The sequence below is a fragment of the Lycium ferocissimum genome, chromosome 2, assembly GCF_029784015.1.
Source record: "Lycium ferocissimum isolate CSIRO_LF1 chromosome 2, AGI_CSIRO_Lferr_CH_V1, whole genome shotgun sequence".
Taxonomy (NCBI): Eukaryota; Viridiplantae; Streptophyta; class Magnoliopsida; order Solanales; family Solanaceae; genus Lycium; species Lycium ferocissimum.
This window is the reverse complement of record NC_081343.1, coordinates 69,172,012-69,188,860: the sequence shown is the minus strand read 5'-3', so window position 1 is coordinate 69,188,860 and position 16,849 is coordinate 69,172,012. Positions and strand designations below refer to the sequence as shown.

The 16,849-nt window shown below is 32.3% G+C and overlaps 2 protein-coding genes across 2 annotated transcripts; one reads left to right on the top strand and one right to left on the bottom strand.

Annotated features, from left to right (window-relative positions):
- Positions 1-4,023: 4,023 nt before the first annotated feature.
- On the bottom strand, positions 4,024-6,561 carry LOC132047142 (serine/threonine-protein kinase D6PKL1). The gene is made up of 2 exons (XM_059438047.1): positions 5,551-6,561; positions 4,024-4,980 (listed from the first exon to the last, which is right to left on the bottom strand). The coding sequence occupies exons 1-2, from the start codon at positions 6,240-6,242 to the stop codon at positions 4,107-4,109; spliced, it is 1,566 nt and encodes a 521-aa protein (XP_059294030.1). The 5' UTR covers positions 6,243-6,561; the 3' UTR covers positions 4,024-4,106.
- A 3,957-nt stretch (positions 6,562-10,518) lies between these two features.
- On the top strand, positions 10,519-14,606 carry LOC132048376 (thaumatin-like protein). The gene is made up of 3 exons (XM_059439283.1): positions 10,519-10,681; positions 12,405-12,868; positions 14,228-14,606. The coding sequence occupies exons 1-3, from the start codon at positions 10,534-10,536 to the stop codon at positions 14,486-14,488; spliced, it is 873 nt and encodes a 290-aa protein (XP_059295266.1). The 5' UTR covers positions 10,519-10,533; the 3' UTR covers positions 14,489-14,606.
- The last annotated feature ends 2,243 nt before the right edge of the window (positions 14,607-16,849 follow it).

Below are 16,849 nucleotides of genomic sequence, written 5' to 3'. Positions count from 1 at the left end.
AGTTAGTTATGGTAAAAACAAGCTGATTCATATATGAGGACAAACGTTTATCGTGATATCCAAAATGGTTTTCTCTTTGGGATTATCGAGAGTAGGGTTAATGTTATTGTCATGCGCTAGCTACTTTGCACGTCTCCAATTAATTAATTACTTCATCCGTTTCAAATTATTTGTCGTGGTTACAAAAAATAGTTAACTCAAATTATTTGTCATTTTAGAAGTTCAACGCACAATTATTTTTCCCCATTTTACCCTTGAAAGAAATTTTATCATTAATGAGAGATGACACATAAATAGAGTAAACATTTAATGGAGAGAAATTATAACTTTTAGATATACATAAGGGTAAAGTCAAATACTCATCCTAATTAATATTTCTTAAGGGCGTGCAAAACAAAAAAGCGGCAAATATTTGAGACGGAGGGAGTAGTATCTAATAGTGGTTGTTTTAGCTTCGTCTCATTTTAATGATCGTTTTAGCTATATTCATGTCCATTAAGAAAATAATAATACAAAATATAGTTATCTTTGTTTATTAAATAGTTTTTTAGAATTAAGCAGTATTAGAAATAATTAAGTACTTTTTTGATATTAATGATATAGTTGACAACAACTGTCAAAGTTAGTTTTGACTTTCTAAATTGACAATATCATTACTTTGAGATATTTTTTTTGAGCTAAAGTAACTGTTAATTTGGGATGGAGGGAGTAGCTTATTATTTTTGAGAATTAAATAATAAATTCTTTGAAAATTTGTTATTAATTTATTATTACTCCCTCTGGACCTTTTTATTTATTGTTTTAATCAACAAATTTGATTCAAAATAGACATTAATTATTTTTTACCAAATCTACCTTTGCTGCAATAAATGATCTGTACAATTTTCTGAAAAATTCTATTAATAAATGACCTGCACATTTCTATAAAGTCTTATCAATCTTATTAACCTTAATTAGTAATTGAGTAGAGATAAAGGGTAATTTAACCAAATAATCCTAGGAGAGCCCCAATATTCTTGAAACTTCCATCTTAATGAGATGTATAAAGTAGTTAAAAGAAGGCAAAGACATAAATTGATCCTTAAACTATACTCCAAAAGTCATTTTCACACTTAAACTATCCTGGCGATCCATTACACACCTAATGTATGAAAAAGTGATATTTTTTACCCCTCCGGAACTAATGTAGCATAAAAAAGAATTATATTTAAATAATAGGAGAGTAAGGTCAATTTTTTTAAAAAAATTTATTATAAAAATAATTTTTAAATAATAAAAAAACTAATTCCTCCACCACAACTGCGCCCCCCACCCACGCACCCCACCCCACCTCACCCCCTTCTCTTCCAGCTTCACTTCACTGCCACCCCACCCTCCCGTCTTCTCCACCTTCACGCCACCCTACCCTCCCGTCTCCTCCACCATCGCGCCACCCTACCCCACCCCCAAACCCTTCTTCTTCATTTCACCACCACCACCCTCGCTCGCTCCCACCTCCATTCTCCTCCGCCTTCACGGCTGGCGGAGCTCTTGGCAGTGACGGGGGAGGACGAGCAGTGGTTCCTTCTTGCCATTTTTTTTTTTTTGAACATAGCTTTCCAGATTTGGGTTTGACGTCAAGCTCGAAAATTCCTTCAATGGTGGTAATGAATTCAATAACCAATTTTGCAGCTCAAAACTATGAAGCTCGTGATGAACAACAAGAAGACAACAAACAGCGAATAACTAAAAGGAATTTCGAATTTTCTGATTGATTTTTCTTTTTAGAATTTGATTTTTCAGATCTGTTTGTGTTCCAATTTTGTAATACACAAACAACAACACACAAAAGAAAACAACGAACAGTTAACTAGACTCCAAAACAATTTTCAATTTTGGATTTTCTGATTTTTGCAACTTTTTTTTGTTTTTTGTTTTTTGGTAGAATCAAGATGAAGAATTGATAGAACAATTCTTCTACCGGGATTTGATCCAAAGAAAATAATAAAATTTATTTTATAGGTAGATTAGATGTAACTTTGGTGACCGGAAAATGAAGAAGATCTGAAAAATGAAAGCTCACTGAAAAATATTGCAACTCATTGGAAACAATGGTAGTTATACAATAAGAAAGGGAGTAGGGATGAAGAAGAAAGAGAGGGTGGGGGAGGAGGGGAAAGGGGAAAAATATAAAATTAAAAATTAGAGGATTTTTTGATGTGGCGCTGATGTGGACTGACGTGGCATTGATGTGGGGAGAGAGAGTGTGTACGCTCTCACTGCAGTAACTGTCATGTGTATGAGGGGGAGTAAAAAATATCACTTTTTATATATTAGGTGTGTAATGGGTCGCCAGAATAGTTTAAGTGTGAAAATGACTTTTGAGGTATAGTTTAAGGGTTCATTTATGTCTTTTGCCTTAAAAGAATCGACTCGAACTCTATATGGAGCATATTCGATAACCATCTTTGACAAACCAGCCGGTGTTTGTCAGGTGCTGGCCTTGAACAAAATGTAGATGCTCCTTTCTACATTTTATTAGAACTAGCTTCTAGAACCCTACCAATGAGTACACATTTAAAACAAAGGGGTTAAAAATACTTTAACGTATTGAAAATGGTTTAGATTTGCATTCCTTCCATTTATTGGACCTAATTGTCTTTAACATTAATTATTGCGTTAAAAAATAACCTTCTTATATTTATTGGACCCCAGTTACCCTTAATGTTAATTTGAAATAAAAATGTCCTTTCTTTTAATAGAATTATGAGATGAGACAAGTGAACTAGTGAGTTTATAAGCAGGTCTGTGGTCAGGTGCGGTGCCAGAAGCCCGGATACGAGGTCGAACTCAGTAATTTTTACTCAGGCAATATATTTGTGTTTAGAAATTCATTAAGTATGTATAATTAATTATTAGATTTAGAATTCAATTATTTTTAGTTCAAGTCATCATATTAAGATCAGGAACCAATAAAGTTGAAATTTTGGCTCCATCTCTTTCCTAAGCTTGTGTCGAATTCGAATTCGGTGGGAAGATAGCAGCTAGGAAGTTGCCATCTCTTAAAAAAAAAAAAAAAAAAAAACAACTGATAATCCGGCGGCAGACAAGAAGTCACAGCTCATGAAAGTTCATCTATGATAGAATTAATTGTATCTTATTCTTTCATTTTAGCTTTTGAGTGGTGAAATGCGAATTATTTTGAAGAATGTCACAAAATCAACATCCATCGTCTCTGAAATCAAAATAGTACATACATTCTAAAGGTGTCATTCCCTTGTTCCACCGTATCTATGAGAAATGCACTTCGGGAAAACAGTGCCTATGATTCCTCTACATAAGCTTCGATTCAAGAAAAATTGGTTCCACTTTAATCTGGTACCTAGACTGCACAACCCTGAACAGAATGTCGGCATCCAACTCAAGATATTGCTGTTTTTGAGGAAAAAGCCAAATGCATCTTACGAGAATATAACCCCATGTCCAAAACAAGAATGAAAGACTAAAAACAAAGGAAAGCAAATAGCTTTTTCTTCCATCACAGTTTTTGGAAAGAAAATATGGAATAAGCCCAGCTTCTAGCTAGCATGGCCAGTCAAAGCAACACTAACATATAAGGTAGAAAACGATACTGACTCCACACTGCAAATATGTAACGCAAAGATAACTTTATCATCATTTGTCCACATGTTAAGTTGCTTTATAAACTACAGGAGAAGGAAGTTTTTATGGTAGGAAAAGTTCTTGTGTTGTCCTTGTTCGAGACAAAGATATAGACTCTGTAAAAGGGTCCTCGATGAATATCTAATTAACAGAATGAAAAAATGAAAAGAAAAGGTCTATATTCTGCTACTTTTATATTCCTTTCACTTTACTAAAAAAAATTACGTGAAAAGGAAACCCCATTTTCAGGAGATTCCAATGCCTTTATCTTTTTGTATGTTTCTATAAAAAAAACAGTTAAAAGAAGAAAGTTGGTGAGAGAACTACTAGTATGCTCTGGAGTTTCTAGTATAATATTCCGGCATGTAATAAAGAAAAAGATAATTGTAAAGTGAAATAAATTTCTTTCGAACCAAAATGAACATCAATGAACTACACCAACAAATCCACCCTCCAAAATTTATTCAGAAAAATTCAAAATCCAAATAAGGACCAGATGACCTATCCGAATCAGAAGCAGTTTTGTCGTTTGCATAAGACGATGACTTGCCCGATTGTTTAAAACATGTAAGATCAACTGGTTTAGGGATCTCTGGAGGATGAGTACTTCGAATGAGAGCCCAGTTAACGTTTTCAAAAAACGGATGTTGTTTTATCTCCGTGGCACCTCGTTTATACCCTAGTCTTTTTTGCGGATCCTTCACAAGTAGACCTCGGATCAAATCCTTAGCAGCAAAACTAACTGTGGATCCCTCGGGAAATTTTAGAGGTTGACCGACAACATTAAACAATGTCTCTCTATTTCCATTGCCTTTAAATGGTGTCTTCCCGTGAAGTAACTCGTACAAAAAAATCCCAAATGTCCACCAATCAACAGCACTACCATGACCATCTCCTCTAATTATTTCCGGGGCTAAATATTCGTGGGTCCCAACAAAGGACATCGAGCGAGCTGTAGTTGGTTCTGCAACTAGCACGGGTAGTGAATCAGAAGAAACCAAGGCTGACCGATCACTCCTCGTTTTGGCTGTTTTATTATTGAAAAGACGAGGCTTAAAGCACGAAGGTTGAAAGCAAGAAGGCTCTACACAAACTGGTAATTTGCATGCCGGATCAATGCATGATGGCTGGATACAATATGCAGAGATAGCACAAGAAGGTTGGTCGCTGGATCTTACTAGGGTAGGATTGACACAACATCTCAATGATAGATCAAAATCCGACAACATTATATGGCCATCTTCCCTCACCAACACATTTTCAGGCTTTAAATCTCTGTATACAACTCCCATCATGTGTAAGTACTCGAGGGCAAGCAACACCTCTGATGCATAAAATCTGCCACCCAAAAAAGGAAACAAACTCTTTAAGAAACTTCAAAATTGTAGACAGGAAATATTGGAAGTTCAATACCAGAATTAAGACCAAGTAATATACACTGTTGCATGGCATTAAGGTTCAAGTTATTTATCAAACAATAAAGACAAAAAAGGGTTAATGTCCAAGTTAGCTGAGTAAAATAAAGTTTTGATTTTCAAAATTTTCATGGATTTGATGAAAGCAGAGTGAGTAACCTTATGCTTCAACAGTGGCTAATTATAACTGAAGGTGTTAACAATCTGCATCCCTAGGATTTGAAACTGGAGACACAAAAGCTGGAAAATAATGAGCAATCACCATTATAGCTACACAGGGAACAAATTCTTTCAGTTGATACTTAATCCAGACACCAATGGTATTACATCAAACAGAGAAACAAATTCTTTCATTTGATAGCCAATGAGTTGGAGATAAAAATAGATTATACACCACTGCCTCTCTTAACTAGTGAAACATATCAAAGTTGAAAACTTCGGTACATATGAATTAAAATTGTATAAAAAAGCAGAACATAGTATAAAAACAAACCTTGCTGCTTGTTCTGAAAAATGCTTGCCAGGCTGACGCTGCCTGAGCAAATGAAGATCTCCACCACTACAAAACTCCATCAACAAACACGAAAACTTCTCCGTTTCAAAATGTGAATAAAGGGTTGGAAGAAATGGATGGTCTAACAAGCCCAAAATTTCCCTTTCAGTTTGAGCTCTCATTACCTTTTTCCTCCCAGCTAACATCCCTTTATCCATAACTTTCATTGCAAACAAGCATCCCATCCCCCTTAACTCCGCTAAATAAACGCTACCAATATCGCCAAATCCAAGTTTTTTCAAAAGCCTAAAATGTGCCAAACCTAACTCACCATCTTTCCCTTTCACACATTGTATTGCATCCCATCGAATATCGTTACCTTTGTGAGGTTTCGATAGACAAATTCCCCTAAAACTAGCCTCATTCGGGTCAGCACCGTTACAATAACTAACTGAACTAAAACTTGTATTCTCACTTTCAACATTCATTGAATTAGAATCCATTTTTTTCCCTTCAAAATCACCATCACTTAACTTACTACCTATGCTATTATTCTCAGACAGGGTAAAGCTAGTGCTACAAAGTTCAATGCTAGTACTATTAGTATTGCTGGTAATACTAAGGTCTTGGAAACTGACCTTGAGAGAAGTGGCATTATCAGTGTCTATGCTATTATTGGCTTCTCTATTCATTATGAATGTGGCCTGTTTGATGAAATGACAGAATGACAAAGAGTTGAGATTTGGGGTTTAAAGGGTTTATGGCAAAAGGAGGGAAAATGAATGGTTTGGTCAAATGGGGTTTTGTTGACGCCGAGGTAGTCAAAGTGAAATGAGAGAGAGATGCAATATAAGGACTCAAAAGGGTATTCAAATTTGAATGTATTTTACAATCTCCTAGATATCAAACAGCTTAGAGACAAAATATATAGAGGACCAGTTATACAGTTATATATACACCCACTCTTATTTAATACAACGATTTATGTGTTTGTGTTGGGAGTAACAGCGGTGCAAATGCCTATTGGTGTACGTTTTGTAAACAACCCAACCCACAATTTTTAATGCCACATAAAGTGCAATGTAGGCCACCCAGACCTTCATCTATATCTACTGGGGAGTGGGCTGGGGGTTTTGATGATTGCGTGGGGGGGGGGGGGGGGGGGGACAGACCAGTTTATATTGCCTAGATATTCTCAGTCCTTCAAAATTTAAATATTTCTTGGAATTTATTTATGGACATAAATTAAATTTAATGATCCAGAAGGGACTAGTTTTCAGTACCAACTGTGAATATTTTACCTATTCATTTGATAGATAGAGATATACATTTTAAAATTTACATGTTCCCAACTATGTCCAATATCAATACATATTGTTTTCACATATTCTAGTCGAGTAATCAGTGCATTGAGGTGCTCTTTCCTTAACAAAATAGAAAATAGCAGTAAAACAATACAGGCAAAAGAATGATAAAATAGTTACATGTTCCCAACTATGTCCAAAATCATTACTTATTGTCTCCACATATTCAAATCGGGTAATCAGTCTCTTGATATAATGTACTAATGTAATTCGCATACAATACAATTAATGTGGAAGGACCCGTTTGCATAGCAAAAATTTAGTGCATTGAGGTGCTCTTTCCTTAACAAAACAGAAAATAGCAGTACAACAATACAAGCAAAAGAATGAGAGAATGATTAGGTTGGCAACAGTAAAAGTTAGTTAGCAATTTTGAATGAAAAATATAATGAGGGGTTGAGGATGATTTGATTAATCAAAGAGTGAAGACGCGCATTGATGGTTAGTGATTAAACATGACATAATGATTGGTTAGATTGGCAATCAAACGGCGGAGCGCTTGAAATGGCGCTGATGCTATATTTGGGAGGGATCCACTAGGCTAGCTGTTTCTAAGAGACACCAGACAGACAGATATGTCATTACTTAATTTAATACACTGTTGTGTGTACTTAATAACTGTACTAGCTAGTAGTAAAATAAAAGAAAACTTCGAAATTATTGAAGCATAAATTAGCTCCGCGTTAATTATTGCAACACCAGTACATGAGATACTTTGTGGTGGTGTGCCTTTTGGTAACAGTACGAACACATTCACCGGTCATCTGATTGAAATTTATCGCATATAGTAAAAATTAAAGACATGATTCATGCAAAGTACGTATATTGCATATATAGTCACAGCGATATAATGGGTATTGTGGCAATCTACGTACATCCAAGTATTTAAAATTGTGAATCCGCAAAACTCGTCCTACGAGCGAGAGGGAGAAAGGGTGTTTATATGGGAAATATTAATCTGGATAGGTCCAATTAGGGCTGGGCATAAAATCCGAAAATCAAAAAATCAGACCGAACTGAATCGAACTTCAAAAAATTGAACCGAACCGAACTAATTTAGTTTGGTATTCGGTGTCCACCTTCAAAAAATCAAAACCGAAATAGCCGAACCGAAATTTGATAGAACCCAACCGAAGAACCGAACGCACACCGAAATTTAATACATTACCCAAAAAATTAAAATAGTGCAGGCCCATTAAGTTTAAGCAAAAAAAAAAAAAACCTAATTGTAACAAGTCCTCTTTTGCTTTTGTATCCCTAATTTTTCACTTTAGTTGAGAAAATCAAATATCTTTAACAAAGGAAGGTGACTGGGATGTGTCTTTAGGATTAATGTATGTCCTTTATGTGTTTTCTTAGTTATTCTTACTGTATGTATATAACACTTAGTAATCCTATATCATGGTTATGGTTTTATGTTCTTGTGTATCCTGTTTGTTTGATTTTGATTTCAATTTATCAATTTTATGTTTTATTGCTTTTGAGAATATGAATTAGTGTAAATGGAATCGTTTCTAATATCATATAAAAAAAAACCGAACCGAACCAAACTTCAAAAAACTGAAACCGAAACAACCGAACCGAACTAGTTTGATTCGGTGTTCGGTGTCCACCTTCAAAAAACTGAAATAGCCGAACCGTAGTTTGATAAAACCGAAGCCGAAGAACTGAACGCCCACCCCTAGGTCCAATATGACAATGACATAAGGAGTTTTATTAAGGGTATTCAAGATTTCTATATATCTACAAAAAATAATTTTTGACTTATATATGTGCTATTATTTTCTATATACACAGTATAATTTTTCCGACGAAGGGTGTTCAATTGACCATCCTTCGATCTATGTAGCTACACAGTACATCCATGTTATTCAATAGAAGAACAGAAGTGAAATCAGCTTTGCTATTCCTTTTTGTGGACGCGATCACTTTTTGGTTTCTGAATACACAGTATGATTCGTCCCTTTAGGAACGTCTGATTAAATTAACAGTATGGTTCGCATTTCAAAAATTCCTTTCCAGAAGTTATAGTAAAATGAAAAAAAAAAAAAAGCATCTTCATTTCCTATATCGATCTGTTTACGCTTTTTTCACCAAACATTATTTCTCTCATGTCTAGAAATAGAAAGTCCAAGTCTTTCACTTCTTACCATACACACTATATACTCAAATATGTTTGGTGGGGATAAAAAGTGGAAGCTAAAAGAGGTGGAAGTAAAAGCTAGGAAGATGTTGTTGGTTTTCTTCATTTGTTTGATATGGAAGTAAATGAGTAGGGAATTCCCTTCCACATGTTAAACAATAAGAGGTAAATGTTTGATTAGTGAAAAAAATAATTGAATGCTTAATTATTTGAAGTAACATAATGAGATCCTCTCTCCTTTCCCTCTACCTCGGAACACTGCATGTCGTTCTTGATACAAACTTTCTCAAAACTTTTGTATAATAATTTAATAATGAGTTTAAGTTCTATATACTAATAGTGTAGGAAATATTTAAACAGTTGGATCACTTATTAGGTAATTACAATTATATTTTTGTTGATATAATAATTAGTAATCTAAAAATGGTAATTAACCTGATATCAAAAATCCCTTTTTCCTCATTTGAACCACTTTGATCTGTACGTGGTGTGTCTAATAAAAAAGAAGATCAGTGGTATCAGACTATCAGGTATCCAAGGATAAAATGCACGCCTCCCACCATAAAACATAATGAAGCAAGTACGTAGTACACAATAGAAAGAAGAAGAAAAAAGTAAACTTCACAGAAAATAGTAAATCTTGTCCATTTTGTATGTGACAATATTGTTTTGGTACACGAAAAATGAGAGATAGATTTCTTTAATATTTAAACCCACAAAGGGTGTATGTCATACAAGTAAAACTTCAGGGATGTTATTTGTGATTTTCTTGTTAATACATTTAGAATAAATGTACATCAATAACAAAAATATTTTAGATTTAATAATAAATTAATAATTACACTGAGTACCCCTATAATATAACTCAGTTGCAGGCACAACTCCTGTATTAAAATCATACACTTAAATCCCTAAGTAAGAATTTCAACGTTAGTTAGGCATATTCAAATTATCGGATCAAATCAAATAATGATAAAGAGGTCCCTATATATACAAGTAACTGAGACATGCTGAAGTCAAACGTTTCACATGATGCAAACTGAACTTTTCAAGAGAAAAACACTAAGGCAGGGTAGCTTACTTCAGTGCCTTGAGGTGTCATTTGACCTTGTACTACAATCTTATCTTGGCATACCAACAGAAAAAAAGGAAGAATATTTTAACATATTTGGCATTCTATTTGTAATTAAAAAGCCACTGAAAATAATTTCTAGTAGAATATTGTATAGACAATCTGTTTTCCTGGAGATCCTAACACATGGGCTCTTAATTTTTTCTTCTCCTTGTACTTATTATTTTTAAAAGCAATTGAGTGCACCATTGTACCTAACTACCTAAGTAAATTCTACATCTGCCACCTCATCTATGTTAAGTCTTCTTTCACTGGAAGATAAATTATAGGTGGAGATGTAACACATCTGACATCGTCAAGATTATTTCTTCTTTTCAAAGGCTTTCAAACTTGAAGTAAAAACAATGAAGGATTTGGACCACCTCTATTATAATCCAAGCTATAAATATGCATTCTTTAGCTCCTCGTATTCGTCAAATTTGCAAATGAGGATGAAGTTTTCACGGATATGTTCAGCTCTCCTCTTCTTGATATGCCACTTCATTACATCAGGTATTTAATAACTCAACTATAGTTTCTATTTCACAAATTAATTTCCCCCCGTGACATACTCCTCAAACAAGATTTTTTTCTTCATTTACATAATATTTGGTTAGAGTTAAAACTACAAAGTATTTTAAGTTAGTGCAAATGAGTATTTGGACATAAGTTTCATTTAGGAAACTTACAAATTTTGTGAATGAAAATCAAATATATATCACTTGAAATTTTCTCAAATCAGTGTGTCAACTTCAAATTTTTTATTTCAATTGAAGTTGATATAATGGACAAATTGTAAGCCGATCACTACTCTGCAAATAATATTCGTTATTTGCAAATAAATGGTATGTCCAGACCTCTACATGTCAATATTCACATAATAGGATTTGTCACACTTTTGGTCCCTTAGTTATTGCTAAATGGGTGAAAATCATTTACACCCCCCAACTTTGCTTTGAAAATCAAACTCCCCCCTCAACTTTAAACAATAGACATTTCCCCCCTTTATCCTATGCAATGACTATTTCACCCTTATTTTTTTCAATCCTCCATTTATGTAATACATTTTTATATTATATATAATATTTATTTATTTAATCTAGGTATTTATAGATTCTTATTTTAAGTTTATTAACATTATAAGTAGAATAATATTTTTATGAATTTATAACAAAAATATAATGCTATTTTTTATAATTGTTATTTCAATATTATATGCAGTATATATATATATATATATATATGTATGTATATGCATGTGTGTATATTTAAGTTTCACTTCTCTCTTATTCTCTATTGTTTATATAAATAAACAAGTTTTGGTTGTCTCTAATGGAATATTTCTTAAATTATAATAAAATTCATTTACAGTATAAATAAATAAATTTTAAAAATTTGCCTCTATTTTTTTAATTGTTTTTGCATTACCTACATAGAAATATATATAAAGTTATTATGACCTGTTATTTTTCACTTGTATAAATAAATATTAAAGTTTTGATTATTTTTAATAAAATTAACTTTTTGTTTATTCTCCTAATTTATTTTATTATAGAACATCATTAACTTACATACTCAATTAGTATTTCTCACTTTTTACTTCGCCTAGAAGATAATATTAATTTTTTATAAGAAATTTGTTACATAAATTAAAAAATGAAAAATAACATGATTTTAAAGAAGTGAAAAAAAAAAAACAGAAGTTAATAATGTAAGGATAAAGTACGCATTTTAAAAAAGTCAATTAGGATAACAGGGAGGGGGGGGGGGAGAGTTTGATTTTTAAAGCAAAGTTGGGGGGTGTAAATGATTTTCACCCATTCTGATTTTAGTTTTTGTGATGTCTCAGTAAGCACATTTTAATCTTCAATTAATTGAAATGTGTATTTTTTTATACCCTTGCTTGTGCTTGTTCACAAATTCTTAGAATTAGTAAATCATTCCACTATTTAATTATATATATGTTATGTTAACGTTATACTGTTACTTCAAATTTGAAGGTAATATACTTTCAAAAATAGTCTCAATAAAATGTATTTTCCTACATAAAGAGACCAGGAGCACTCATTTTATTTAGTTGATAGTTCAATGGGCGGAGTCATATATTACAAGGACCAAAATCATAATATCGAGAGACTAAAGATGTTATAATCCAAATACTTAGATATTTTTATACAGCCAAATATACAATTTTGTGCAGTACCTGTATTGAAACTTGGAACCATTTTTTGTGCAGGTAAACTTATAGAGGTGGAGGGATGCACCATTTACATTAGTAACAAATGCCCCTTCCCTATATGGCCAGCCATAGCCCCAAACACGGGCCATCCAGTTTTAGCCAACGGTGGCTTCTACCTTCCGCCAGGCCAGATTCACCGAATCGGGGCCCCGGGTGTTTGGAGTGGACGCATTTGGGCTCGAACCGGTTGCAATTTTAACGAGCCCACTAATCACAAATTGGCCTGCGAAACAGGCGATTGTGATGGAAAATTGGAATGTGAAGGATCCATAGGCCTTCCTCCAGTTACACTAGTTGAAATGACTATACAATATGACAAAAGACAGCCCAGTTTCTATGATGTGAGCGTTGTTGACGGATATAACCTCCCTGTTACGGTAACAAATAAGCCTGCATCTTCAAATTGCCTTATTCGAGGCTGCAACAAAAACTTGAAAAACATGTGCCCGCCAGAGCTTCAAGTATGTTATGTTGAATTGCATGATCATTTCATATATACTCTATCTGTTCTCAGTTATTTGGCGGATTTGACTCTTCTCCGTTACACTTTCTCTCCATTTCTTCAAGTACACATTTAGATTAGTGACGTGTCCTTTTAAATATTTAAAGGTCCAGATTAAATTAAATCAAAAAGTATCTTTAACCATAGTTAAAAGGATAATTTTTGAAAACTCTTAACTTTGGTTAAAAGAAGCTTATCTCTCCATAAATTTTGGTACCCATAAATGTCATTAGTAATTTCATTTTATAATTTTTTAACCAACAACTACGCACAGTGATCTTCAACTATCAAAATTATTGTTGAACATCAACATTAGTAATTCTTCACCACCCCCAATAAAAAAAAACTGAAGTTCATAGGACTTTTTTTCTTCCTATTATTATGTTATAGCGTCATTAATAATAGGAGTTTCCTTTTGTTTAGTTTCTTCTCCTTTCTTTTTCCAGAGCACTGTTATACATGTCCAACAACTGCAAGAACATTTCTAGTGAAGATGATGTCAAAATCTATCCTCTCTAAAGCGCCTCCATATCGAGCTAGATCATTGTGATTAATTTGTTAGCTCATTTGCATAATAGTATGTCGAAATTTGATGGATTTTGACTTAGTAGTTTAAAATTTTGTGTAAAGATAGATAAGTTTATAAAGACGAGCAAATGTAACCCGGACGAACACAAAATGAAGATTTACTAATGCTGAACGGAAGAATTTGATTTAATAAGTCAGTCTTTTTTTTTTTTTTCCTCTTAAAAATCTTCAGTTTTAGGGGAGCGGTGGATGCGGTTTTAGTAATGTTAGATGTTCCACAATTTTAAGACTTGGAACTTGGAAGCAAGAACTATAAAATAAAATCAATGCTATTAATTGGTAGCATATTTTGTGGAGAGAGAACTTTTTGCTACTAAAGTTAAAGTGTTCTTTTTAAAATATATAATTTTAACTATGGTTAAGATATTGATTAAATTAATCTAATCAGGACCCTTAATAAATAAATAAGACAAGTGTTACTAATCTAAATTTGTACTTGAAGAAATGAAGAGAAGGGATAATGGAGAGGAGTCAAATCCTTATTTGACATACTTTACTTTTTAGTCGGTCACATAAAAAATACCACCTTTCTATATTTAGAAATAACTAACCTTATGAGATGATTTTACAGCCACACAATTATTTAAGACTTGATTTGGACCAAAATTTTTAAAAGTCTTCATTTTTTTTCTTAAGCTCCATGCCTAATCAAAGATGCCACATAAATTGGGAAGAAAGTATCATGTTTTGAAGACGTACATTTTTATTTACTTGATTAAGTTTTTGACAGGTTATAAATGACAATGGACAAGTGGTGGCGTGTAAGAGTGGTTGCTTGGCTTTCAATCTTGACTCATTTTGTTGCAGGAACAAATATGGGAGTCCTGATAAATGCAAGCCGAGTGTGTACTCCAGTTGGTTCAAGAGAGCTTGTCCCTCTTATGTTACTTATGCTTTTGACACACCTTCGCCTCTGGTCAGCTGTTCCTCCGATCAATTTGTCATAACTTTCTGTCCGGATAGATGGGGCACCCAGCATTCGTCTGCTTGATAGAAGTGTTCCTCTTTGTTTCGGCTTAATCTTTACTTAGTTTGAATAATGTTATTCTACACGAAATAATCTTTGACTCTACATTAAGGGTTATCCGTAATAAAGAGTTTAAATTATACACACATGGTCAGTGTAAGAAATTTTGGACCATTAAGTTACCTTTGGACAATCAATTCTTGATAAACTAGTAAAATTTATATGCAACTTTTGTTGAGGTTACGCTACAAAACTGTAAAAGTCAATCATAAGAAGGACCAAATATGATTTAATTGTGTTGAAAAATGAGGACTTACCAACAATAATTATCTCTATACAAAGTCTAATTAGTTAATACTTATTAGGTTTATTTCAAGAGAAAACTTTACACAAAGGTGTCATCATCCTGTGATACATCAAGCTTTTCGTTAAGAGTTGAATAAAAGTTTATGATAAATTAACTTCAAATAATTAATTTCCATATGATATTTTGCCTGGTTTCATAGATGGCCCAAATCTGGTCCATGGATATTATTATCACCACTTCCTCGATAAAACGCTCAGCATAGAGGTCATAATTTCCTCTGATCAGCAAATAAAACACGGGATTTTTACGCTTCACATCAGCTGTACAAAAAATAACCTAAATGTCATTTTGTTTTCCGAATTTTAGTCGATATGCCGTGTACAACTAATGTATGAAGTGGATATAATTAATGGGTACCCTAATTATATATACATTTTTTTTATTTGACGAATTTAAGCCCTTTTAAACTTGTGATGGGTGTAATCTTTAAATTTGTTTGAAACATAGAAAGAAATTTTTTTTTGGTCTTTAAATTTGAAATAGATGAAGCATTTATTATAGGACAATTTGTCCTTCGTTGGGGGTGGTCTTTAATTTTTGTCACTGTGTCCTTAACTTTTTGCCCCTTGGAAAGGTGGACGAATATATATATATGATAAATATTTATAAAACGTGGCGATCAAAACATAACATTACAAACCCTATACAAAACATGTTTTTTAAAAAAAATTATATATATAATAAAAAAAATAAAAAATATTTTTTTATTTTTTTAAAAAATATTTATTAAATTTTTTTTTTTCGCTCAAAAATTTATGTATGAAAGTCGTATGAAATGTGTATATCTCGCCCAAGGCTTACAAAGTTCACTCAAAATTTAGTGTATGAAAATGGTATGAAAAATGTATGAAATGTGTATATCTCGTTCAAAGCTTAAAAAATCCGCTCAAAATTATGTGTATGAAAACATGAATTTTTCTTGCTCAAAAATTTCGCTCATATTTTCTTATATAAAGTTCATGTTAGACATCGTAAAATTAATACAATTACAACAACATTGTATACAATAACAAATTATGCCTTAAAGTAAAGAACTTTTTGTTTGAAATGTGTATATCTTGCTCATAGAGGTTATATATGGCAAAAATATATATATATATCAAGGCTTAAACATTACGCTCAAAGTTCCACATTATGAAATGGCATTTCTAGTCAAGACTTACAATTTCATTCACATTTTTCATATATAAAGTTCATATTAGATTAAAAATTAATACAACTAAGTTTAACAACTTTCATACAATATTCAAGGCTTAAAATATATATATATATATATATATATATATATATATATATTAAAAATTTTGCTCACATATACACATTTCATACACAAAAAATTGAGGTAATTTTTTAAGCCTTTGAGCCAAAAAAAAAAAAATAATTAAAAATATATATAAAAATTTTTAAATTTTTTTTTTCTTAAAAAAAAAAAAAACGAAAAATATATGAAAATCCATCAGGTAATATATTATATGTTTTGTAAATAAGGAAATGGAGCATACTTTTCGTAAATATTTTATAGGGCACATATATATGTTTTCGCTGCGAGTTAAGGACAATCCGCACTAAAAAAGTTTACCATAAAAGGCAATAGTTAAAAAAATATATGATATATATTAGTTTTCATTTCATAGCAAAGTAAATATTAACTCCTCAAAAGAATCCCTAGAATTAAGCTAAGATTAGTCCCAAAAGAAAAAGTTCCTATTTTTTGGACAAATTATTTATCTTTCATAACTAAAACAATCACTCAATTTTTTTTTCGTTCTTTCCTCTCCTAAGATGTATTGTGCATATAAAATTTTTGTGTATATATCTAATAAAATAAAACTTCCCAACATTTGTGTATATATCTAATTATACACATAAACATATATATATATATATATATACACTTGGTATTTTTGTAAATATATACTTATACCATAAATATATATGGTATTTTCACAAGAAATAGATTTATACCATAAATATACATGGTGTTTTTTCAACTGAAAAATATTTTTTCATGTAACATA

What these genes read in the sequence shown, in the direction of transcription:
- LOC132047142 (XM_059438047.1), bottom strand. Translation starts at nt 6,242, where the DNA reads ATGAATAGAGAAGCCAATAATAGCATAGACACTGATAATGCCACTTCT. An exon ending in TTTTCAGAACAAGCAGCAAG is followed by an intron (nt 4,981 to 5,550) that starts GTTTGTTTTTAT and finishes TTTGGGTGGCAG; the next exon opens with ATTTTATGCATCAGAGGTGT.
- LOC132048376 (XM_059439283.1), top strand. Translation starts at nt 10,534, where the DNA reads ATGAAGGATTTGGACCACCTCTATTATAATCCAAGCTATAAATATGCA. An exon ending in ATGCCACTTCATTACATCAG is followed by an intron (nt 10,682 to 12,404) that starts GTATTTAATAAC and finishes TTTTTTGTGCAG; the next exon opens with GTAAACTTATAGAGGTGGAG. An exon ending in TGTGCCCGCCAGAGCTTCAA is followed by an intron (nt 12,869 to 14,227) that starts GTATGTTATGTT and finishes AGTTTTTGACAG; the next exon opens with GTTATAAATGACAATGGACA.